The 23,986-nt window shown below is 48.0% G+C and overlaps 2 protein-coding genes across 4 annotated transcripts; one reads left to right on the forward strand and one right to left on the reverse strand.

The window, feature by feature from the left end:
* Positions 1 to 3: 3 nt before the first annotated feature.
* RETSAT (retinol saturase) lies at positions 4 to 14,699 on the forward strand. Its single transcript, XM_033124527.1, has 11 exons — positions 4 to 218; positions 3,890 to 4,072; positions 4,390 to 4,631; positions 5,144 to 5,345; positions 5,802 to 5,999; positions 7,554 to 7,673; positions 11,493 to 11,631; positions 11,902 to 12,011; positions 12,087 to 12,253; positions 12,461 to 12,620; positions 12,860 to 14,699. Exons 1-11 carry the CDS (start codon positions 41 to 43, stop codon positions 12,997 to 12,999), a joined length of 1,839 nt encoding a protein of 612 aa, XP_032980418.1. The 5' UTR covers positions 4 to 40; the 3' UTR covers positions 13,000 to 14,699.
* Positions 14,141 to 22,341, reverse strand: TGOLN2 (trans-golgi network protein 2). Of its 3 annotated transcripts, none has more exons than XM_033124529.1 (5): positions 22,196 to 22,341; positions 21,737 to 21,952; positions 20,691 to 21,694; positions 19,462 to 19,545; positions 14,141 to 18,223 (listed from the first exon to the last, which is right to left on the reverse strand). In XM_033124529.1, the coding sequence occupies exons 1-5, from the start codon at positions 22,239 to 22,241 to the stop codon at positions 18,218 to 18,220; spliced, it is 1,356 nt and encodes a 451-aa protein (XP_032980420.1). In that variant the 5' UTR covers positions 22,242 to 22,341; the 3' UTR covers positions 14,141 to 18,217. The 3 variants fall into 3 exon arrangements, with proteins under 3 accessions (XP_032980420.1, XP_032980421.1, XP_032980419.1); XM_033124530.1 differs by having other exon boundaries at positions 20,691 to 21,232; positions 21,275 to 21,952; XM_033124528.1 differs by having other exon boundaries at positions 20,691 to 21,952.
* Positions 22,342 to 23,986: the final 1,645 nt, after the last annotated feature.

A 23,986-nucleotide genomic window follows, 5' to 3' on the forward strand; every position in this document is an offset into this window, starting at 1 on the left:
TGGCGCCGCGGGCACGAACCCAGTCCTCGGACCCGGCGCCATGTGGCTCTCGCTGGTATGGCTGGTATTGCTGGCCGTGCTGCTGCTGGCCGTCCTCCACAAAGTTCACCGGGAACTGTTCGCAAGCAGCTCCCCGAACCCCTTCTCCGAGGACGTCAAACGGCCACCCGCGCCCCTGGTGACCGACAAAGAGGCACGGAAGGCGGTTCTCAAACAAGGTCAGCGGGAGGGACCTTAGGGTCCCAGGCTGCGCTCCGGCATCCTCGAATGTTTGCCTTTTCTTTTTGGCAGGGCAAGCCACTGCCCTACCTGGGCCTCAGTTTCCCCATATGTAAAGTGCTGGGAGGGCTTGCTTCCTCGTAGAGGCGCCCCACTTTATTGTCCGCCACCGACGAGAGCCTTCGCCTGGGCAGGCTGGAGAATAGTTGACCCATGGGCGTAGGAACCGTCCTTGGCGTGCCAAGGTCACTTAATATGACCGTGGCAACATTGACAAAAGTGACAGATAAGAAGAGATCTTTCCCCTACTTACCCTATCACGTGCTCTGGGGCGTTGGGGAGCTGTACAAAAATCTCTTTCAATCTGTATAGGAAATTACATTTTGCCCGTCAAGTGATTTGACTGCTTCTTCGTGGTGTCAACTCATAGGGTTGAACCCTGGTTCTGAAACTTTGGGAGAGGCTCAAAGTTTTGAGGGTGCCTCAGGCTCAGAACCCGCTCTTCTGTCATCCACTGTCAGCTTTAAAACATATTTTGGGGTTACTTCTGAGGTTGAAAGAAAGAGTTCTGCTGCTTAAAAAAAAACAACAAAAAAAAACATCCCGTTTGATCTCCAGGGTCCCTCTCACTTGAAAATTTTAGAATGCTGTGACACGTCTTGCTACACAGTTCTAAGTGGAAGGACTATTAGTCTGAACTTCTGAGATCAGAGTTTTAGTTTGGACTCTGTCACTGATTTACTGTGTAACCATTAACAAGTCATTCCACTTACTTAAGGTGTTCTAAAAATGAGATGACTAATTTAACTCTCTTTCAGACCAAATTGTGATCTATTAGTGGGTCATGAAATCAAGTTAGTGGGTTGCAACTAGCATTTTCTTTTTTTGGGGGGGAGGAGGGGAACAGGACTTTATTGGGGAACAGTGTGTGTACTTCCAGGACTTTTTCCAAGTTGTTGTTGTTCTTTCAATCTTAGTTGTGGAGGGCGCAGCTCAGCTCCAGGTCCAGTCGCCCGTGGTTAGTTGCAGGGGGCGCAGCCCACCATCCCTTGCGGGAGTTGAACTGGCAACCTTGTGGTTGAGAGCCCGCGCTCCAAACAACTGAACCATCTGGCATTGGCCCATGTGGGAATCAAACCGGCAGCCTTCGGCGTTGGGAGCACGGAGCTCCAACTGCCTGAGCCACCAGGCTGGCCCCCGTAACTAGTATTTTCAATGCAGTAGAATAGAAAATATCAGAATGCACCATATGCGGTATGATCAGAAAATACGGTGAATGTTTAAATTTTTAAAAATGTATTACGATAAAAGACACATTGCCATTAATCCCCCTCAAAATATCCCCCCTTGTTTCGAACACACTTGTCACATCATTCTTGCCACTTTCTGAAGCAGTTCTCACTCTTTCGTGTGTATCTTTTTTTTTTTTTAAGATTTTATTGGGGAAGGGGAACAGGACTTTATTGGGGAACAGTGTGTACTTCCAGGCCTGTTTTCCAAGTCAAGTTGTTCTTTCAATCTTAGTTGTAGAGGGTGCCATTCAGCTTCAAGTTGTTGTCCTTTCAGTCTTAGTTGTGTCGGGCACAGCTCAGCTCCAGGTCCAGTTGCCCTTTTCTAGTTGCAGGGAGCACAGCCCACCATCCCTTGCGGAAGTTGAACCGGCAACCTTGTGGTTGAGAGGATGCACTCCAACCAACTGAGCCATCCGGGAGCTCAGCGGCAGCTCAGCTCAAGGTGCTGTGTTCAATCTTAGTTGCAGGGGGCGGAGCCCACCATCCCTTGCGGGACTTGAGGAATTGAACTGGCAACCTTGTGGTTGAGAGCCCACTGGCCCATGTGAGAATTGAACCGGCAGCCTTCGGAGTTAGGAGCATGGAGCTCTAACCGCCTGAGCCACCGGGCCGGCCCCTCGTGTGTATCTTAGTTGCGCTGTTGTGGCTGCCTCGATGTCCTGAATAGATTCAAAACATTTACCTTTCATGGTCATTTTGACTTTGGGGAAGAGGCAGAAGTCACATGGTGACAGATCTGGTGAATAAGGTGGGTGAGGATACACCATAATGTTTTTATTTGACAGAAATTGCTGTACCAGAAGCCATGTGTGACATAGAGGCTTTCCGTTGTGATCAAAAGATATGGTGAATGCTGCTGCTGAGTGCCGTCCAATAGAAAGGCAGGGATCTTCAGTATGCGAAGCATCCATTGAACCTCAGTAACAGTATGTGACAAGTTTAAACTTGTTTGGGTGTGAGCTACGGTTGAGAGAAGATGTGTTTTAAAGTGTGTTGTAAATCATCCTCCATCATGACAAGGCTCCATGTCACACATCGCTTCTAGTTTGGCAATTTCTGTCCAATAGAAACATTATGGTATGTCCTCATCCACCTAATTTACTGGATCTGACACCGTGCAACTTCTGTCTCTTCCCCAAAGTCAAAATGATTCAGGACATGGAGGCAGCCACGGCAGCGCAACTAAAGACACTCACGAAAGAGGACTTCCAGAGCTGCTTCAGAAAATGGCAAGAACGATGTGATAAGTGTGTTTGAAGCGAGAGGGAGTATTTTGAGGGGGATTAATGGCAATGTGTCTTTTAGTATAATAATTTTTTTTTTAAATTTAAACATTCACCGTATTGTTTGATTACACCACATACATAGTTCTGGTAAGTACTGTATTATGAAACTGTTGTTTCAGGTTTTATATTATATACTTACATATATTCTGGGTTGTGATATAAAATGTATTTTTCACTATATGTCTTTCTAAGAACATGTGAGAAGTTAACAGTTTACCAGGTTCTCGTGCAGCTTGAAAAATTCCAAATCTCAGTTCTTTGAGAATAATCTTCAAAGAACAGAGTTTGTGTTGGAAGTGCCCATATAGCACCTGGAGCTGTCCAGTTTTGTCTTGTTTAGGTGCTGCGCCCCTCAGCCCCGCCTCCAGACTTCCTGGATGTGAGGGGGTGGTGCTGTGATTTCTCAGAGTAGCAGCCTCTGAGCAGCTTGGTCCTTCCCAAGTCTCTGCATCAGGTTCTTGAAGAATCATCACACCACCAGGCTGCTCCACTGGTGCCTGCAGACCCTGCATTTTCCAAAGATAACCGGCTTGTCAATGGACAGTTCCACGAGCCAGCAATCTGCCCCATGACACTCTCCTCCTGTCCCCATCTCCTTGTTTTCTCTCTTCCCTAGCTGTCTCTCTGGCTGCACTTAGGGTTCTCAGCCTGCATTGTTGTCAGCTTTCTGTTTTTGTTCCTATAATACAGAGGGTGCCAAAAAATATATATGCACATTTTAAGAAAGGAAAAAATTGTGATACTCTATATACCGATAACAAAAGATGAACGCAAGTCATGTGTGTACATTTTTTTGGCACCCTGGTAGTTTACTGATTCCTCCGGTTTTTGAAAGTAGGGATAATCCGCAGGTACATAATAGCTTTGGTTAAACCAGTTCAGATCAAACCAAATCCCTTTGTTTAATCTGCCTGGCTGGTCCTGAACATTTCCCAGGTGAAATGTTTGGGATGTTCTAACAAGCTCTGTGCCAAACTGTTCTAGAATTTTCTAGCATTGTAGAAGCTAGAGAAATCTTTTTTGGTTTCCATATCTTTACTCTTGCTGCCCCTGCCTGAGAAGCCCACCCTCCCCCTCTTCCCTCTGTTGCAGCTTTCTCAGCTAGTCGAGTACCAGAGAAGCTGGATGTGGTGGTGATTGGCAGTGGCTTTGGTGGCCTGGCTGCAGCTGCGATTCTGGCCAAAGCTGGCAAGCGAGTTCTGGTTCTGGAACAACATTCCAAGGCAGGAGGCTGTTGTCATACTTTTGGACAGGATGGCCTTGAATTTGACACAGGTAAGGCTTATGTGGCAAAGGGTTGGGAGCATGGCTCTATCTTCAGGAGGCTTGGAGCAGCCATTATGGGATGATACTGGCCATTTCTTTTGTTTTGGAGGCCCTATCTTTGTGGGCACCCCTTTCCTTGTCTGACAGCCATACTCACTGGGAGCTGAACTGGGCAGGGATTTGATGGCTTCTGCTCTAACTCCTCCCTACAGCAAGGGTGGGTAGCCTTCTCTGGGTCTGGATTCAGCTATGCAGGACAACCTCTCTCACCTTGCTTCCTTGTCCACCTTTTCTCTAAGATACCTTGTTTGTCTGTCTCCCAACAGGAATCCACTATGTTGGGCGCATGCAGGAAGGCAGCTTTGGCCGTTTTATCTTGGACCAGATCACTGAGGGGCAGCTGGACTGGGTTGGCTTGTCCTCTCCCTTTGACATCATGGTACTAGAAGGACCCAATGGCCGAAAGGAGTTCCCCATGTATAGTGGGGAGAAAGCCTACATTCAGGGTCTCAAGGAGAAGTTTCCCCAGGAGGAAGCTGCCATTGACAACTATATGAAGCTGGTTAAGGTAACATGGACATGCCGAGAATCTTGTTAATTCCTAACGGGTGACCTTCTTCATTAGTGGAGTGAATGGTGGGGAAGGCAGGAGGGGAGGAACAGTCGTGTCTCCTGAACTCAGCCCCCACCGTATTTGGCCTCTGTGCCCCCAGAGCCTGGGCTCAGCAGCTGCCACTCTCACTCTGGTGTCTAGGGGGCGCCTTGCTCTCCTCCCTGACCAGGCTGGCTGCCGTGTGGTCAAAAAACTAGCCGTTTTTGTGTGTTTTTTTAAACTTCATCTGAGACCAGATTGGGATTTTCAAAAGGAATTTGGGCAGGAAACTGAAAAGCAAAAACGTTCATATGAGTGTTGAATGGGAAAAATTCAGAGTACAGATTTTTAAAAACCCCAATTCGGACAAGTTCAGTCAGGGCTAAGTGCTGCCCGGCCTTCTGCTGGTGCCGGCTGTTGGAACGATGATTCGATCACAGCAGTTTCAGAATTGAGACCTGTGCCTCCCTGCTTGTTTCCGTCCCCAGACGGTAGCCAGAGGAGCCATCCATGGCATCTTGTTGAAGATCATCCCGTTGCCCCTGGCTCAGTTCCTCAGCAAGTGCGGGCTGCTCACCCGTTTCTCTCCGTTCCTTCGCGCGTCCACCCAGAGCCTGGCCGAGACCCTGCGGCAGCTGCCGGCCTCCCCAGAGCTCCAGGCGGTTCTCAGCTACATCTTCCCCACCTATGGTGGGTACCAGCGGTGGGCCTTGGGCCGCTCCTGGGGGAAGAGGTGCTACCCTCCTGGTCCTCAGTCTTTCTTCCTGAATGTGTTGGCTGATGGAGATGAAGCAGTATGAACTCTAGACCCTCTGGAGCGTATGGATGAGAAGTCTGCCTACCTACTTGCTGGACTCCCTGGTAAAAACTCCCTTTATCCACAATCTGGATGATTTTCCTTTCAACCAGCACCATCCTCCCTGGTCTTGGCAGCATGGCAGTTTGCAGGGAGGATATTCCCACTGGCCCCAAGATCTGTGAAATACCCTGTATTTGCATGGAAACTGGCTGCTCTGAGCCCTGGGGATCATTCGAACCCTGGGATGGATAGACTCAGGCTGCATGTTTTCTGACAGGAGTCCATGTTCCTTTCTGAGTGGTGCTGCTGTCTGCTCTTGCTTCATCACCCCTTCCTTCCTTCTGTAGGCGTGACCCCTGGCCACACCAGCTTTTCCATGCATGCTCTGCTGGTTGACCACTATGTACAAGGAGCCTTTTATCCCCGAGGGGGTTCCAGTGAAATCGCCTTTCACATCATCCCTGTGATTCAGCGGGCCGGAGGCGCTGTCCTGACGAGGGCCACTGTGCAGAGTGTACTGCTGGACTCAGCTGGGAAAGCATGTGGTGAGAGTCCCGCATCGTGCTTCACGGACTCTAGGCTGGGGTGGGAGAGACCTGGTATGCAGAGAAAAGAAAGCACTGAGGGCAGAAGGTGTAGAAGAATTGACTTCCTCATGGGAGTTTTTAAAGGCTGGAATCTGCCCCAGCGCAGGGCTCGGGGAGAGAGATTGGTCTGGAGGTAAAGAGGACGCACGAAGGATAAAGGGTTGCATGGTTTCCAAGGGACAGTATTTAATCATTTATTCAGTAGATAAAAGTAGTTATCCAGTAATCCATAACTACCTTGAGTGTAGGGCTGTATCTTTTCATCTTTAATTCTATAGATTTTAGCACATAATAGAGACTCAATAAGTGTTCAGTGACTAATGGAGTGAATAAGTAACCTGGGCACTCCCCAAGGCAGTGTGGAGGCCAGCAGGATACCCTGCCCTCAACCTGTAAATGGCAGAATGGGGCCTAGAATCTCATTATCCTGGCTCAGGTCTTTGCTGTTGCCTGCACAGAGTCCAAATCGCACTGTGGAAGAACTTTATCAGGAGAGGGTCTATGCAAGCAAGAACTCTGGTATACAGAACAGGCCATTCATTGCTCATGGGTACATAAGAAACATCAGAGAAGGGAACAGAGATAGAGACCTGAATAAAATATGGCTGGTGTGATGGTGAATTCACCAGAGGAACCTTTCCAGGAGGAGGTGGTGAGTGGGTGGCCCAGTGCACAAAAAAAAAAAAAAAAGTCAAGTGAGAAGAGGCCATCAGCTACCTCTGAGAACACATTTGTAGAAGAGACTAGAAGTTGCCAGTGGTAAGAGAAGTTGTAAGTGATGTGAAATTTTTCTCTCATATTTGTGAGCAAGTTCTCCTTCCAGCCTAACAGGGTCCATGAAGCAGGATGGGTTTATGAGTTCAATTAAATTCAGTGTAGAATATATTTATTTGTGTCTTTCATGTGCTAGGTTTTAAAATATGGAAAGAAAAAGACAAGTCTTACTCTCTAACTCAAGAAGTTTCCAGTCTCATAGGGAAGATCAGTGTGATAGAATTTAAATGCCACATAGAGGCACATACTAAAACTGGAGATGAAATAAAGGATGGTGGAATAGGGAAGGCGTCAGAGGGAAGGCAGAGGTCATAAAGGGTCAGAAGACGCTAGCCAGAGGTTGGGGGAGGTTATTTTAGGCAGGGGGAACAGAAGGTGCAAAGGCACAGAGGTCTGAAAGAGCTGAGTATATATAGGCATCTGAAACTATTAGGTTGAACCATCAGAAAGTGCTGTTTTTATAGGTAAAAAATGGTTGACTACCAGGTGTTTCATATGGTTGTACCTAATAGCTTAGTGGTCAGAGGTGGCCACACAGCGGGGACCAGATCGTGGAAGGCTGATAAAGACTTGGGAGTTTCACTTACTTTGCATTTTTGCCTGGGGCCTGCCCGCCTGGCCCTAGGTGGACTAGACACCCGGGAGTGAGAAAATGAAGAGGAGAAACCTGTGTGGGATACGGGCATTTCTTTTTCTCCTGAAGCGCACATAACCTTCACCCAACCCTTGTGCCTGCAGGTGTCAGTGTGAAGAAGGGTCAAGAGCTGGTGAACATCTATTGTCCCATTGTGATCTCTGACGCAGGCCTGTTCAATACCTACGAGTACTTATTGCCAGAGAATGCCCGCTGTCTGCCAGGTAAAGGGCTGGGCTGCGTACTTCTCTCCCACGTTCCCCAGCATTGCTGCTCTAGAGCCGTCTTGCTCCGCCTGGCTGATGGTTTCCCCGGGGTGATGGCAGCCCTTTGACTGTCCTTAGTAGAAAAGGTGAGCACACTGGTCTCTAACATCTGTTCCCAGCAAGGTCTCTGTGTGGGGTTTGGGAAACAACTTCCTCTGGTCACGTCACCCCTAAAGACCCTTTGGTCCTTAGTGTTTTCATTCTTGGCATATGTGCCCCCTTCCCCTTGTAACCTCAACCACTTTTCCCTTTCCTCTTTTTTTTTTTTTTATAAATTTTTTTATTGAGGAACATTGGGGTACAGTGTGTTTCTCCAGGGCCCATCAGCTCTAAGTCATTTCCTTCAATCTAGTTGTGGAGGGTGCAGCTCAGCTCCAAGTGCAGTCGCTGTTTTCAATCTTTAGTTGCAGGGGGCGCAGCCCACCATCCCATGTGGGAATTGAACCGGCAACCTTGTTGAGAGCTCATGCTCTAACCAACGGAGCCACCCGGCTGCCCGCCTCCCTCTTTTAAGTTTCCATTCCAAGTTGCGCATTTCCAGTTTCCCTAGATCTTAGATCATCTCCCTAAGGGTTAATGATGGTTAATGACAGAGTCCCAATGGAACACTTGTTGGGTTTTCACTAAGTTTGTGATATGAATCCTGCTTCCTTCCTTAATTTCTCAGTTTGAGTGGGGAAGACTGGTCTGACACTATCAGTAGTGGGAGCTAAGGCTGGCATGGAGAAGAGAGGCTTGATGATATAATTGTTGTGTGCCTTACTTGGGACCCAAGTTTATATTTTTCTGCCTCTTTCAGGAACCAGCTCCTGATTGGGGCTGAGGCTGCAGGAATACCCTCTTGGGTTTTGTCTGTTTCTTAAACTCTGTGCCCAAAATCTGAGCATCAGGTAGAAATAAGCCTCAATGCAGTCATTTCTGATAGTCTGTGTCTGGGGGAAAAAGAAAAAAAAGCCTGGTTTTGAGGACGGAGAGGTAGGCATATTTATCGTTGGCCCTGGGAAGGTCTGTGGGCAAGGCTTTACCTTTGCTGCCAGCGAACCAAAGGATCACTGCATTTGATCCTCGTAGCCACCCGGGAGAGGGCCGTCATCACCCTAATGTTTATGGGGAAACTGAGGCTATGCAAGTGAAGTAACTTCCCAAGGCCGCCTTGCTGAGAGTGGCAAAGCTGAAATAAGAATGCTGGTGTGTCTGACTCAAAAGCCTGGGCTGATGGCCCCCTCTGGGCTGAGAAGCATGGGGCTTCCAGAGAAAAGGACTCGCTACAAGGAGCCCTGAGGAACAAAGTGGCTGAGCCCAAGTTAGGTAATGAAATGGACTTTAGGCTATTGTATAACTTGAAGCTACTGGAGTGACCTGAGAAAAGGCGGCTGTTGGCCAGGAGGGGACTAGTAATCCAGGAGGGTAAGAGAGAGGGGTCTACATAAAGGCCTCTGGCTAGGGCAGGAAAGAAAGGAGCAGCTCAAGATGTGGTTGAAGGGGAAACGCATGGAGGAGGAGCCCTGAGAGCAGTGGAAGGAGTTCCCCACCCGAGTGGGCGCCGTAGCTGCTGTTTGAGGAACTGGGGAAGGTGGGCAGCAGAATGGGTTCAATAGAAAAGTGAGGTCCTGGATTTCCTCACTCGGGGAGAGGGTGGGTGGCAGTTGTAATTGTCTCTAAGGTATAAGATGTGTTCTACTGAAAACCAGCCTCCTCATTCCTGAGGCCCAGCGTCTGCTGCTAGCGAACCGAAGTCCTCCTCTCTCGGGCGGGGTGAGCTGAGTGGGGTGAGGCAGACTGCCCCGTGCAGGGCAGGGGTGGGGCTGGGTGATGGACTGGAAGACTTTGCCTTTGGTACGTCCTGCCTTCCTCTATCCCAGGACCTCTGACCCCAATACTGTCCTGTGACAGGTCCCAGAGTCCCACCCTGGACTGCCTTCTCTCCATGTTACCTGTTCAGTTTGCCTTCCTTCACTGTACGGTTATAGCTTTCACTGCTCTTATGTAGCTCAGCCCTGAACAAGCTAATGGCACCAGTTCCCACCTGGCCAAAGGACTGATTGCCCCCCTGGGTGGGGAGTTGGGTGCTGCCTCAGATGACTCCCAGTTTGGGAACATTTCAGGCAGTGGCAGGGATGATGCTTAACTCAGAAACCCCAGTGCTGGGACTTCTTTGTTTCCAACTGTTTGGGAGGGGAGGTTTTCATAGTTCTACCTTTCAGAGGTGGGAAGCAGATATCCACTGGCCTTTGGGACAGGCGGTGCCAGGTGGAGCTGCGGGTGGAGGGGGGATGGTCAGGTAGAGGGAGCCTTTGTGGATGGGGGCGCTTTTCTTACATCCCATTGCTGAGCCCTGTGGAGGTGACAGGATGGTTTGGAGAGGAAATTTTTTGAGTGACAAAGACGGGTCTGACAATATCAGTAAGAGAAGGCTGGCATGGAGAAGAAAGGCTTGATATCATTGTGCCCTGTTTGGGACCCAGGTTATATTTTTCTGGCAGGTATGTGGTTCCTGGATCTCTTCCTTCTAGCTGGGGAAAGGGAAAGCAGGGGACAGGTGGAGGTAGTTGCTGTTCCAAGGGGCCTCTGAAGACCTAGGGGGTTTTACTCCTGGTCCCCTGGTTCTCTTCTGTCTATGCCCACCTCACCCCGCCCCCGGAGACGGAGTGCCCGCAGTGTGATTACCCAGGTGACAAGGTGCTCCTGCGGCTCCAGGGCAGTCCACTGCTCCTTCCTGAGGCTGTGGAAACTTCCATTCTCCTTCCGTCCTCGGTGTGCACCCATGGCGGGGTGTGTGGAAATCCCGTTGTCCTACTGTGATTGTTATAACGCTCCCTCTTGCTCTCAAAAGTGGCCTGTTTTGGATGATCAATTTTATGGCCACACTACCCATAGCACTCAGTTCTTTGCAGCTTCTATGAGCCTCCGACGGCTGTCAGGAAAGTCCTTTCCAGTAAACAGGCAGCATATTGGATTCCTTGCAGCATCCTGAGGAGTCAGCACATTTCAGGTCCTCAACAAATAGTTGTTAAATGAACTAAGCACAGCAGCCAGTGTTGTCCCTCAAGCAGGTGCTGGAGACGGACGTGGGAATGGGAACAAAGGCTAAGCATTTGTGGGGGCACTCCACACTGGTCCGGAGTGGTTTGTTGAGAGGTGAGCAAGGCCAGCTGCTTAGGTGGGGACATCAGATGGCTGTTGCCCTCCTCCCTGGTACTCTTCCCTCCTCCCCAGCGGAATCCCACCAATAACGTCGAGCCAGGAATGCCGTTTGCCTTTGTTCACCCGCACTGCTTACCATTTTGAGGCTTTGTACTGACTGTAGCCCATTAGGAATTATGTATAATCATTCATGAGGTGGCTGATATTAAAGTTATTACTGAAATCAAGACTTACAACAAACTACTGTTCACTTCTGTGGTCTTTCTAGCGTGAAGCGCAGTCATCCACTCCTAGCTTAGAGACATTAGGGGATGACTGGAGGCAGTTAGCCTGGGACTGTCCTGCAGGTGCTGTGAGCCAGCTTGTGGAGCCTGGGCTTCTGAAGGCGCTTGGAGCAGAAGTGGGTGGAAGTGGAAGAACAGGAGTCTGGGGTTGTGTCCTTCACAGGCAGGAGATGGGAGAGCAGGCCCCTGCTCAGTCAGTGTTGAAACAACATAAAAATGGCCTGAGCGCTAGGTTGGCAGCTGAGGACAGGCCGCTGACACAGTGAGCAGGCCTCAGCAGGCTCTCTTGGGGCGGGGAGTGGCCATCGCTGGCCACAGCGCGTGCGCCCTCACCAGCTCTCTTTGGCAGGTGTGAAGAAACAGCTGGCGATGGTGCGGCCGGGCCTGGGCATGCTCTCTGTCTTCATCTGCCTGCGAGGCACCAAGAAGGACTTGGGGCTGCCGTCCACCAACCACTATGTTTATTATGACACAGACATGGACCAGGCGTAAGGCGTGTGTGCGTGTGGGGGGAGAGGGCGTCAGCGTGAGGCCACAGCCCAGGGCCTCCGCTTCCTCCCCGGACGCTAGGGAATCCGCAGCAGGATATGGAATGGGAGGAAGTGGGCACAAATTGGCTCCTGGGAGGGCTTTTTCACACCTAGGCTGTACCTCAGCTTCATCCCTGGGGGATGTGGGGGATGGCCTGTCCCTGGGGTGGTGCTGGTGGTTGAGGACCAAGGCCTTGGGCTGGGCAGCCACATTCCTGTCACCCCCAGGATGGAGCGCTACCTGTCCATGCCCAGGGAAAAGGCGGCAGCACACATTCCCCTCCTCTTCATTGCTTCCCCGTCAGCCAAGGACCCAACTTGGGAGGACCGATTCCCAGGTGGGGCTTAGGGTCCTGGGGATGGGGGTCGGGGGGGGGGGCTGAGCAGCGGTAACTCTGGCTCTGCATCCGCAGACCGGTCCACAGTGATCGTGTTGGTGCCCACCTCCTACGAGTGGTTTGAGCAGTGGCGGGAGGAGCCACACGGAAAACGAAGCAGCGCCTATAAGGCTCTCAAGACCTCCTTTGTTGAAGCCTCTGTGTTGGCTGTTCTGAAGCTGTTCCCACGGCTGCAGGGAAAGGTAGGTGGAGCCTGTGGTTATGGGGACAGAACTCTTGGTGCCATTTCTCCCTTTTCTTTGGGGCAGAATAAAACCCTGACAGAACTGAGCTCCAGGGAAGGCAGGGAACTCACGCAGGCCGTCAGCTCATTGAAGGAGAACAGAAGAGGAAGAGACGAGGAGCTCCGAGTCTCACTACCACCCTGTGGCTGCCTTTTTTCCCCTTAGGTGGACAGTGTGACTGGAGGAACCCCGCTGACCAGTCAGTTCTATCTGGCTGCTCCCCGGGGTGCCTGCTACGGGGCTGACCATGACCTGGACCGTCTGCGTCCTCGTGTGATGGCCTCCATCAGGGCCCAAAGCCCCATCCCCAACCTCTACCTGACAGGTACACTGCCCCATTTGGCCAGAACCTGAGCCCCTCGGCCTCGCCGTCACCCCCAGCCCCCAGGTCCTGCTGTTCCCTGCAGCCTCCCACACTGAGCTGGGCTGCCTCGGCAGGCTGTGGATCCTGGGTCTGATCTGAAGCCATCCTGGGTGGCCCTAGCGTGGAGGGATCAACACGAGAGCCCTCACCTTCTCCCCCCCTTAGGGAGCTGCTCATGGGCCTCTGCTCTTGTCTCCTAGGCCAGGATATCTTCACCTGTGGGCTGATGGGCGCCCTGCAAGGGGCCCTGCTGTGCAGCAGCGCCGTCCTGAAGCGGAACTTGTACTTAGACCTTCAGAAGCTGGGCTCAAGGATCCAGGCACAGAAGAAGAAGAATTAGTTCAGTGAGGGATGAGTCAGAGGAATTTGGCCATTGCTGTGGCACAGCCTCTGACTTAGCCGTCATGTCTTTCAGCATTGATTTCTGCTCATGTAAAGTACACTCATGTTTTTGATTTCTCAGTGGAGGTCTGACACACAAACCTAGCATACATCCCAGTGCTTTTAGTGAAGCTCTTCCAGCTGGGGCAGGGGGTGATTTTTCATACCTTTTATAATGTGGGCTACTGATTTGGATAGCATTAAGCAGGGCGCTGTGTCCCAAGCCTATACCTCCTAACAGAACCTGAATCACCAAACTGAATCTTCTTTTGGTCAGGTGGATAGAACCCTTGCAAAGTGTTCGTCAGTGGAAGCAGGTTGATCCAGTTGTCCCAAGGCTTCTCTCATGCACTCACAGTGCTATCATGCAGTTCTCCACTGTTAAGGAATAAGGGTGCCTAATGAGGTTAAAGGGTGCCAGTGAGGTTTTAGTCCAAAGCTGGCAAGGTTTTTGTTGCAGCTGCATAGGTGCAGCGGTCCCAGTGGCGCTTTCAGAGGGTGGAGACGTGCCTGTGATGCGCTCACCGTGGTTGTGGGGGCTGGGGTCAGGACAAGACGTATTAGTCAGCAAAGTGTGTAGAATACCCAATTCGTATGCGGCCAGGCCTTAGGTTCGTCTTCCTTATGATGGGGTGACCCTGGTTCTCAATGTGGCAGCACCAAGGTACCCTCTGGAGCTCGGTACCTCAGCCTCAAGGCTTATCTTCTAAAGATACACCGCAAAGGGTAACGTTAGCAGTCAGGGCACAGGACTGGAAAGATGACTTCACTGGGTTGAAGCAGGCTGCAAGAGCATCCCAGGACAAAGACACATACAGCAGAGGGCAAGTACCAGAGGTAAATGAATAATGACAAAGGGCCCAGCTACCGCCTACACTTAGAATATGGGCTTCCTGGTTGTAAGGAACACCGCGTGGAAAGCCACATAATGTCTACAAAGCCCGGGAATGGCATTTCCAGTTTTTTGGTACATATATGGAGATTGGATGGGAAGGTGAATGAAGGCTTAAGGGTATAAATAAAATGACCTTTCACTTATGTGAGGCCTTATTTTAGTTGATTTCAGTACAGTATTAATAAATTGAATGATGTTATACAGCTTTAATGTTTGAAATTTATTTTGGTTTCTGTGCAACAATACAAAATTACATCAAGACAGCATTCATAGAAACTCAGTAAAACATTAGGTACTGAAAAATACTTATCAGAAGACCAAATAAGCTTTAAAAAAATTAGTAAAGTTACAAAAGGCTGAAAATATAAAACATTGCAAAACAGTGGCAATCTACTAATTGGGTAAACAAGAAGGGAAACAATGTCAACAATCATTTAACACCTAGACTTTTGAATTAAAGGAATATCTATCAGCATGAGGAGGCGGCTCTATTGGCAGCTTGAAACTACATAGCTCAGACTCAACCCTTCACAGAGGAGTTTCTAAACTGGGATATTTAGGATAAATTCACACGTGGAATTAGCAGAGTTGAGAGTCCGTCTTGGCTATGGATATACAGTTAAGTTAAACCTGAAACTCTCCTCCCAGGATCCTTACTTAAGCAAGGCCATGCCAAACACAACATTCCCAGCAAGAGTTTTCAGAAAACAGACGGCAGAACTACAAGGTCTGGTGTGTAGCACGCTCGCCTCCCTGTTCAAACTTTTATCACACATGCAGCATTATGTATCAAGTTACCCTGTAAAAGCGGGGGACAGGCTTCCTTTTTTATTTAAATGACAGGAAATGGAAAAGAAAGTGAGAATTTTAGAGGTTTAGAATTCCATCACCAAATATTTCATTAAGAGCCATCATGGGAAAAGAAATGTCAAAATACATGCCTAGCTAGTTGTCAGGTCCTTCAAAGTTGTCTTATCCTTTCAAGACAGATTAGCCTTCCACTCCCCCAGAGTCCAGAAATGGACTCTTTAAATAATTTTCAGTAACCTAGCAGGAAAACAAGCTCCTTCCTCTATTAACATCCATGGCTGAAGCATAGATTCCTCCAAATAGAAATCACCCTTCATCCTAAAGTTGGGGGCAGGAACGGAAGCACACAGCTATCTAGAGAGGGGTGCCTCATGGCTCCCCATACTTCATTGCTTGTCCCCACCCCACCCCCAGCCAGCTCAGATGCCTCGGCCAGCTCACCCTCCCACCCAAGCTCTAGGAAAACATGCTTCAAATAGTCTATCTTCAAAATGACAACTATCCAGAAGACAAGCTTTCCTTTGGTGTGAGAGATTTCCTTCAGTGCAATTTCCAAAGTGAAACAAATTCTGTATCCCTTCAGTATAAGAAACGATACTTCTCAAAGGCTCAAATGTGGAGCTATGTGGATTTCACAATACTTATGTGTTCACTTGATGCCAACCCTCTTGGTTCCCAAAACCAACCTTTCTTTCCGCTCTCCTCTCTATGAGCAAAATCCATCAATAATGGACAGCAACCAGTAGCCAGAAAGAGCTATGTGAGACCTCAGTTAAGTCACATCCAGATGTCCTGAACAAAGAAAATGTCTCCTTTGCAAGAAGAAATTGAACTGAAGTACCTAAGGAGTGTCACTAGGCAGACAGTACCAACGGCATCCCACAAGTAGCCTGGGTTTCTCGGGAAGACCAGAGACATCAGATACTGACTGCACTGTTTTGCTCAGGTTCCAAAATTCATGACTGGCATTGTTAAGAGCTATTAAAGTAGAATGGAAAGAGCCAATCACAGTGGGGGAGTTAGGAAGGTACATTGGGAAAACTTGAGCTGGGCTGTGAAGAAACAGATTTGGGGAAGTAAGGGAAAGAGAAGAGAGAAGCCATCTAACCCAAGAACAACCGTGGGAAGCCAGGGAATGGAGGACACAGCAAGCACAAAAACCCCCAGAGGCCTAGACGGGCACCCAACAAGAGGGGCCTCTGGTCTGGCGAGGACGCAGAGAAAGGCAGCAGGTGGCCGTCTGCAGTCCCAAATACTAAAGAGTCTATACACTTGATTCTCCACGCCATGCGAGATACACACAGAAGCTTCACATCAGGGTGAGCAGTTTAAAAAGACCAATCTATCTCTTTATGCCACAAGAAAAGATGGACAGGAGAAGAACCAATTAAGGTGGCTCCTGAAAAAAGAAAATAAAATCCAGGAGAGGTGAAATGGGTGGGTGTGGGACAAGGGAGAAGGGAAATGGAAAGAATGATTGTGGCTGGAGATATTTTAAAAAATGGATAGGACTTCTGTGACAGGTAAAAATGGTAAAATTTGGTAGTTTGGAGAGGATTAAAAAAATTAGGCAGTTGAAAGGGGCAGCTTAATTGGTACAAGAGAGAAATTCAGTTTTTATGGCAATAGGACAACCAAGCCAAAATATTCAGCATGCAGCAGGATGGGTCTCTTTGGGAACCAGGCCAAGAATTAAGAGCCGGGAGTCACTAACTCAGAGGATGAAGGAAGGATGGATGCACTTCTGAGGAGACAAAGGAACAGGGAGACCTGTGTTTGAGGGCCCTCAACCTCACCAGCACAGGATAAGGCAAAGGAGTTCTTAGATGCCTGGACGGCCTTCAGGGAAACCAAAAGGGGAATTTCTATTTGAATGGTCAATAGTGTCCAATTCTATCAAGGTCAAGATTCCGTTTTGAGAACAAGTCATTGGATTTGGTGATCTGAACCTTTGGATAAACATTTAGTAGAGACACAAAAACCAATGTGAGTTTGTAAGGGTTACGAAGAGAAAGAGTGCTAAGGTAATGGAAACAATACTTACTGGAGAAGTGGAACAGTAGAATGAATAACAAATAGGATGAATGGGTGTGGGGTAAATCTGGGCAAGTGTAAAGTTGGAGGAAAGGTGCTACGTAATAGGCAGAAATGGAAAGCATTAGAGGAGGAAAGGTAGGGAAAGGGAAGACAGAAGGGGAATAAAATAACCATGGTCATAGGGAATGCTAGAAGAGCCTGATAAAAGATTCCTCAGATTGGAGGACAGTATTATAAGACTGGTGCACAAGTAGAGAAAATGATGCCAACAAGAGCATTCATTCGTTCTTTATCTCCACAAATAGCTACCTGCAAAAATGAAAATCTCCAAGCCATGAGCTGTTTTAAGCAAGGTGGAAGATAATATGACAAACAGGACGGCCCCTTCTTTAGACTTACTTCTCTTACAGCACAGAATCCATCACATGCTCCTCACTTCCCACACCCTTTGTATTTCCCTGAGATCAGTTATTCTATTTGTTTTTTCTTTGCAGAAACAACTCTGTTTAGGCTCTCTCTAATAGAATAGCATGACCAGAACAGATTTCAATAAAACTTCAAACAGCGTGATTCAAAACATTACCCTCAGTTACCGTTCGAAAAAAATGCAGACCAATAGCAAAACCTTCCCAGATGTTTTCTTGCATAAAGCCATGAACTTACCCAGTTATGACAGTGAGTGTGGAGAACAGTGTTTCAATCATCATAACTGTATTTTTAATAATCTGTGATGGGAATAGTAGCTTTACTCCCAAAATCCCCACATTCAGTTTTATACTCAGTACAACCAAATGGAAGTTGATTCACTTTGTCTTAAGTAATAGGAAAATATCAGAAAAACGTAAAGAACTTCTACTAGACAGGTTGGACTTGTAGGCAGTAAAGCACTTTTTTTAAAGCTGCTGTTTTGGTTTGCTGCTGAAGCCTTTAAAGAAAATTGTGTCCTAAGTAGCCCTTTGCCCATCAGCATTCACCTTCTACATCTTTTGTAGGGTACATCCCCCCAAAGTAAGATGCCTTGGAAGAAAAGCACCTCAACCTGCAGTTTTCTCCTCGGTTTGCAAAAATAAATAGTGGCGAGTGCAATGCTATTTTCAAGGGGTGACTTTACTACAGAGCCAAGGTCCAAGGGAGGGTGGTCAGCAGCTTGCCTAGGACTGGGGTCTCCGTTTGGTCAAAGCTGGGTTCCCACATGCTGGGTTCTACTCACACTTAGAGCGGGAAAGGATGAGACACCAGCGTAAACACCAGGAACACAGGAGTACAAGGTCACCAAAGTGCAGGTGCAAAAACCAAAGCAACACCCCCGCCTCTGGCAGCCCGGACTTGTCATAAACCCGAGAGGGTGTCTCTTAGGTCACAGTACTTTTCTCTTCATTTCTCTTGATTTAGAAACAAATCAGCAGGGAGGACAAGGTTCTCAAAAACAGAAAAATCAAATCTGAAAAGAGAGGAACACAATCCAATGGTAATGTTCATCTTTTTGGAGAGGAATATACCTCACTGCTATGATTACAAAGGGAAAAAAAGGCCTTATGGGAGTTGCAGCTCAGAATTAAGACAAATTGACCCTCCACCATACAAACAGCAATTGATACAATAAAAGCACGTAAAATTTTAAAAGTTAGGTAGAAAGATACACACTTCCTGGAGGGACCCAGAACCCTGGCTTCTGCTTCGTGCCATGATTTGTTGTTTTGAATTGTTTACATGAGTATTTTTTTTAACCAGAAAAATATTATAATGAAGGGGAACGGAAATCCTTGAAGTCAATTACCTGGGACGGCACTAGGCCAGGGCTATAATGGGAAGGTGACGTACAAGTGGGCTAGTTAGCAAAGAGGTTCTGAGCTAAGTGGCTTATTCTGTAACTGGTCTGAGCTGTACATGTGAACTCTGCTCCCTGTAGAAAGTCTGGGAACAACTCAGTTGGGCCACCAGCAACTCTTTACCAACGCCCTCGCTGTTGCTACATGAAGGGAAAGAAAGGGTGTGAGCTGGCAGCAAAGCAGTGGGAGTGCCTCCGGGGAGCGCGTGCCTCAGCTCCTGCTGCTGTGGGCTGGGAGGGCTTTGCTTCCACGCAAAGGCTGCACTCAGGAAATCTAGTCCGCAGTGCTTAGCAGGGCTGACCTGGGAAGTTGGAGGCCTGTATATTTCTGGATTTGTTTATAGGGAGTGTCGTCTAGTGCTTTGCTCCCTGAAGTGTGGTTCCAGCAGCAACTGGCATCACCTGGGAACTTCCTAGAAATGTAGAAGCATAGGTTCCACTCCATACCCAGTGAATCAGATTTTGCTTTCTGTCACAATGCCTATGAAAATTTGTGACGTGCTGGTATAGTACAAAAAGCACAAGACAGGAGCCTAGGGAGTTGCCATTAGGCCTTGATTTTGCCACCAATTTGAGGTGGGAACTTAGGGGGAAGAAGAATCATGATGTTTCCGGGCCAGAGTTTGCTCATCTGTCAAGGGAGGGAGCTGTTGTCGAGCAGCTGAAGGTCTGTTCAGTTCTAACACTGCAGACATGGATACGTGGGTGTCTCTACTTTGGGGTCTGAAAAGGCCAGGGTGCTGGTAGTAGTACCCCCAGAACCAGCTGCTGCTGCCACGCCAATGCAAGCCACTGCTGGGCCCATCTAAAACTGTACATCCCTCCCCTGAGCCTGGATCTTCCTCCCTTACCTTCTGGTCCAAACGCTGGTAGTCACTGGCCTTTGGCCGCCGAGGGAGTTTGGATTTTTTTCCTTCCAGGACAAAAGCAATAATCTGGGGAACGGCAAAAGAAAATGATTAACAAGTGATTCTATACTGACATACTTCAGTCTCGGAAATCAGAGATAATCACCTGATAGTACGTTTGTTAATAACCCTAACAGTACAAAGAGCAGTACACTCTGAAGAGGCCTATTTAAATTAGAACGATTTTAAGGAGGACAGGGCCTAGTTGCATTAGAATCCCTTATACTGCTAAACAGAAAATGAGAGATGGAGGAAGGCTGTTCTGGGCTCTAGTTTGTGGGAGTCTCTGGATTTGCTCAAGAGTACTCAGCCAAAGATGGGCCGACTCCTCCCTAGAGAGTTCCTTAAATCATAAGCAATTATTATTTCTTTTCTGCAAATGTACTCTTTCACCCCACACTTTGCTTCACCTTAACCACACCACTCTCATTTCATGCCTAAGGTTACTCTCCATGTTGGATGTAGAATAAGGAACACACCGTTTTAACTTAACGTCTTTTGTGTTTCCTAACAGCCACAGGCTTTATGACCATCATGAATTGAACTCTCCAATTCGAATCAGGCTACAAAAACTGCTAAATTCTTAGAGCTCAACAAGAACTGCAGTCCCTTTATCATTGGAATGATTGCTAAGCGACACAGATGTTACTTCACACCAAACCCTGCTAAGAAGTGAAAGATGAATGTATCCATGCAATTTCTGATCTTTCTTCTAATCAGAAGTTCAACTGACTGCAGAAGATAGTCCCTGGGCTCTCTGCTACGCATGTCGAAGATTATGTAACGATTCTTTCTGCTACTGCAGATAGAAGATAAAAGCTTAGCAAAGAAGCAAGAAATGATTCACTCTTGAGAGTGGAAACAGGAAGATAAATGCTCTAACTACTTCTTCTGAGGCTGTGAAGGATCTAAGTTCAAGATTATGGGAGAATATCCCAATTCAGGTCAGACTGTAATAATGTCCTAATTGGCACTTAATGCAGCAGCAGAGGGCACTCAGAGGAAACAGACATGAAAACAAATGACTTAGAAAACAGGAGTAGAGCCCTAGCAGGGTCTGGAAAAAAATTTGTCTTAAAATCCCGTGTTCACAGGCAGATCAGTGATGGATACTGGCCCATATACCAAGCTTTCAGGCTAACCCATTTCTCTGAAGGCATTTCTTGACTTACCTTCCGCTTGTTGTGATAGGCAATATAGAGGACAGCAACGAGAATGGCAGCAGTCACCAGGTATGCAAAGAAGTGGCTGCTTTCTGCACTCGCACTTCCAAGGCTGTCCTTATAAAGGTCAGCCTTCTTCCCGCTCATGGAATCCAAAAGTGTCCCTTCTTTCTCTTCTTTGGGTGGAGAACCTTCTGTATCACCTTTCTCAGCCTCCTTTGGCTCCACATCTTTAGCAGGTTTTGAAGACTTATCTTCTCCCTCCTGCGGGGGAGAAGTGGAGTCAGAGTCCAGTAATACTCTTTCCCCAGATTCAGATTTGGAAGCATGCAGAGAGGTCTCTCCTTTGTCAGCTAGTATGCTTAAGTCAGGGTTGGTAAGCTTGTTATTAGAGGATGGGTTGGACACAGGATTGTTGGAGTTGTCTTTCGTGGACTGGGTGTCCTGTTCCGACTTGCCAGAATTATCTTTCGTGGACTGGGATTCCTGATCCGACTTGCCAGAATTATCTTTCGTGGACTGGGATTCCTGATCCGACTTGCCAGAATTATCTTTCGTGGACTGGGATTCCTGATCCGACTTGCCAGAATTATCTTTCGTGGACTTAGGGTCATGACTGGACTGGGGGTGCTGATCTGATTTGCCAGAATTATCTTTTGTGGACTGGGGGTCCTGATTCGACTTGCCAGAATCGTCCTTCGAGGACTGGGGGTCCTGATTCGACTTGCCAGAATCGTCTTTCTTGGACAGGGGGTCCTGAGTTGACTTGCCAGAATCGTCTTTCGTGGACAGGGGGTCCTGAGTCGACTTGCCAGAATCGTCTTTCTTGGACAGGGGGTCCTGAGTCGACTTGCCAGAATCGTCTTTCGTGGACAGGGGGTCCTGAGTCGACTTGCCAGAATCGTCTTTCGTGGACAGGGGGTCCTGAGTCGACTTGCCAGAATCGTCTTTCGTGGACTGGGGGTCCTGATTCGACTTGCCAGAATCGTCTTTCGTGGAATGGGGGTCTTGATTTGACTTGCCAGAATCGTCTTTTGGGGAATGGGGGTCTTGATTTGACTTGCTTGAACTGTCTCCTGTGACCTGGCGATTCAAACTCAACGAGGCAAATTCCTCTTTGATGGATTGGGTTTCCAGAGCAGATGTGTGGACATCCTTTTCAGACAGGTGGCTCGAGGGGGGCTGATTGGAATCTTTTTCTGGAATCTCTCCTTTCTCCCGACTGAGCAGTTTTTCGGTGGCTGACAGGGCAGAAACGGGCAGCGCGGCGCCTGAAAGAGAGAAACCAATTGGCTCTGAAGAGAGGCAGGTCGGGGAAAAAGGAACCCTCAGAGCTATAAGAGACCCGGGCAACAGGCAAACGGTGGGGCTGGGAGGGGGGGGTGATGCCGACTGGAGGGGTGAGTCGGGCAGGGAAGCAAGCTCAGATGGCGACCGGCCACGGTGAGGATCGTGGACCTGCCTGTGGGGCTAGTGTCAGATTTTTGGGGGTCGGTGGGGGGGGGGGGTCTTACCCGCCGCTACGACGCTCAGCAGGACCAACGCAACCAGGAACCGCATCCTGAACAAACTGTACTTCCGCTACCGCTCTCGCGAGATCTGCGCACGGACTCAGTATTCATAGCCCCGCCCTTTCCTGTGCGCGTCCCCTCAGCTCCGCCAGGACGAGGGGAGCCGCCTGCGGAAGGGTCGGGGAGGTTCGTAGTTCCACTATTTTCCCTTTGGGTGTATCCACCTTTTTTCTTTGCTCCATAGCATCCTTAGCAGACCGTCACTCCCCGTTTCCTTCTTCCCCCTGGTACGTCCGAGACAATACAGCTGAGCAGGTGCTCCTCCCTGGCAGTGGACGGTCCCACGGGAGTGACGTCCCTGGGGCCCGGCGCCTCTGCGCCCCATGCTCTGCTCGCATTTTTGAATCTCCCCTTTTCGTGGTTATTTCACCGCAGCATACAGACGGGCTGTGCTTAGGTCTCCCATCGAAACAGAACCCATTCTGTCACCTTTGTAGCGGGAGCCTTCGAATCACCGCTCCACTCTCCCAACACCACGGAAACTGTACTCTCGAAGTTGCCAAAGAGTTTTCCTAAAGAATACATCCTTTTTCTGATCATGAAAGCTATTCATATCCACAGTAGAAAATTTGGTGAATGTATGGAGGTAGAAAACAAAATCTTTGTCCCACTCTTCCGGGATAATCACTATTAATGTTAGTGTTTTCTGTCTTGCAAACATTTAACATTTTTGGTTAGGTAATACGTTCTAATGGTTCAAAAATCCCAATGGGTTTTTTTAAAAAGTACACATTGCAAAGTTCTTGTCCCCTACCCCCCACAGGTTATCACTTGCATTATTGTTTCCATCTAGTGTTTTTCTTTTTTAAAAAACAGATACATACGTACTTATTTTTCCCTTAATATATATATTATTGGTCTTTTTTCAATGCATTTTCATTTTCTCCCAAATTGGAATCATTGGGTAAATAGTTTTGTATCCCACTGTTTAAAATTACTGTTGGGTTTATACATTAATTGTTGCTTGAAGTTGTTTTATGAACATTGGCCAGGCTAAGTGCTTTGTAGACTGATTTAAAAAATGATAGGCCCTAACTTAATGGAACATGTAGTCTAGTGGGACACAAAAATATTAATCAAATATTTACACAACTGTGTATGTGTTCCAAGAACTGCCAAGAAACAAAAGTATAGAAACTCTGCACTCTGTTGAGAAAGGACCTTTGAGCTGAGGACCAAAGAATGTAGGTGTTTTCCAGGTGAAGTTGAAGGGAGGAGGAGGAGGAGTTTTCCTGGCTGAGTGTACAGGCTGTGCAAAGACCGGGAGGCAGGTGGGAACCTGGTATTTTGTGTAAGTCTAAAGATGACGATAAGAATGTCAGATAACAGAACAAGAAAACTGGCAGGGGATGCGGAGGGGCAGAGCCAGATTAAAAAGAAATGATCTAGGAGTTGTTAAGAACATAAATCTTTGTGGGACACAAAAGTACATCAGAAAATATGCCAGTTACCTCAGGCTGAAATGTAATCCAACCCAAAAGGACTACAGCCGCCAGGAGCAATCACACTTCTCTGTAGTCGGTTAAGTACAGTATTTGGGTTACATTGCATCCAGATTTACTAGTAGGTTGAAATCCTGAAGACCGTTCATGGCATAAATATAGTTTTCAGGAACAAGAACTTTTGTTATTTAAAAACCTTTAATATGCTTGTCAGTGTTTCTCTGTTGTAAGAAAATCTCTCTCACACATACGCTCATTACTGAGGAGAGAACAAGGATCAGAAAGAAGTGAG

The sequence above is a fragment of the Rhinolophus ferrumequinum genome, chromosome 13, assembly GCF_004115265.2.
Source record: "Rhinolophus ferrumequinum isolate MPI-CBG mRhiFer1 chromosome 13, mRhiFer1_v1.p, whole genome shotgun sequence".
NCBI lineage: Eukaryota > Metazoa > Chordata > Mammalia > Chiroptera > Rhinolophidae > Rhinolophus > Rhinolophus ferrumequinum.

Excerpts from the sequence above, each read along its gene's own strand:
- TGOLN2 (XM_033124528.1), bottom strand. The coding sequence starts at position 22,241 with ATGCGGTTCCTGGTTGCGTTGGTCCTGCTGAGCGTCGTAGCGGCGG. Across the intron at positions 21,953-22,195 it reads GCTGAGCGTCGTAGCGGCGG|GCGCCGCGCTGCCCGTTTCT; the intron begins GTAAGACCCCCC and ends TCTCTCTTTCAG. Across the intron at positions 19,546-20,690 it reads CCTATCACAACAAGCGGAAG|ATTATTGCTTTTGTCCTGGA; the intron begins GTAAGTCAAGAA and ends GCCGTTCCCCAG.
- RETSAT (XM_033124527.1), top strand. The coding sequence starts at position 41 with ATGTGGCTCTCGCTGGTATGGCTGGTATTGCTGGCCGTGCTGCTGCTG. Across the intron at positions 5,346-5,801 it reads CTACATCTTCCCCACCTATG|GCGTGACCCCTGGCCACACC; the intron begins GTGGGTACCAGC and ends TTCCTTCTGTAG. Across the intron at positions 7,674-11,492 it reads GAATGCCCGCTGTCTGCCAG|GTGTGAAGAAACAGCTGGCG; the intron begins GTAAAGGGCTGG and ends TCTCTTTGGCAG.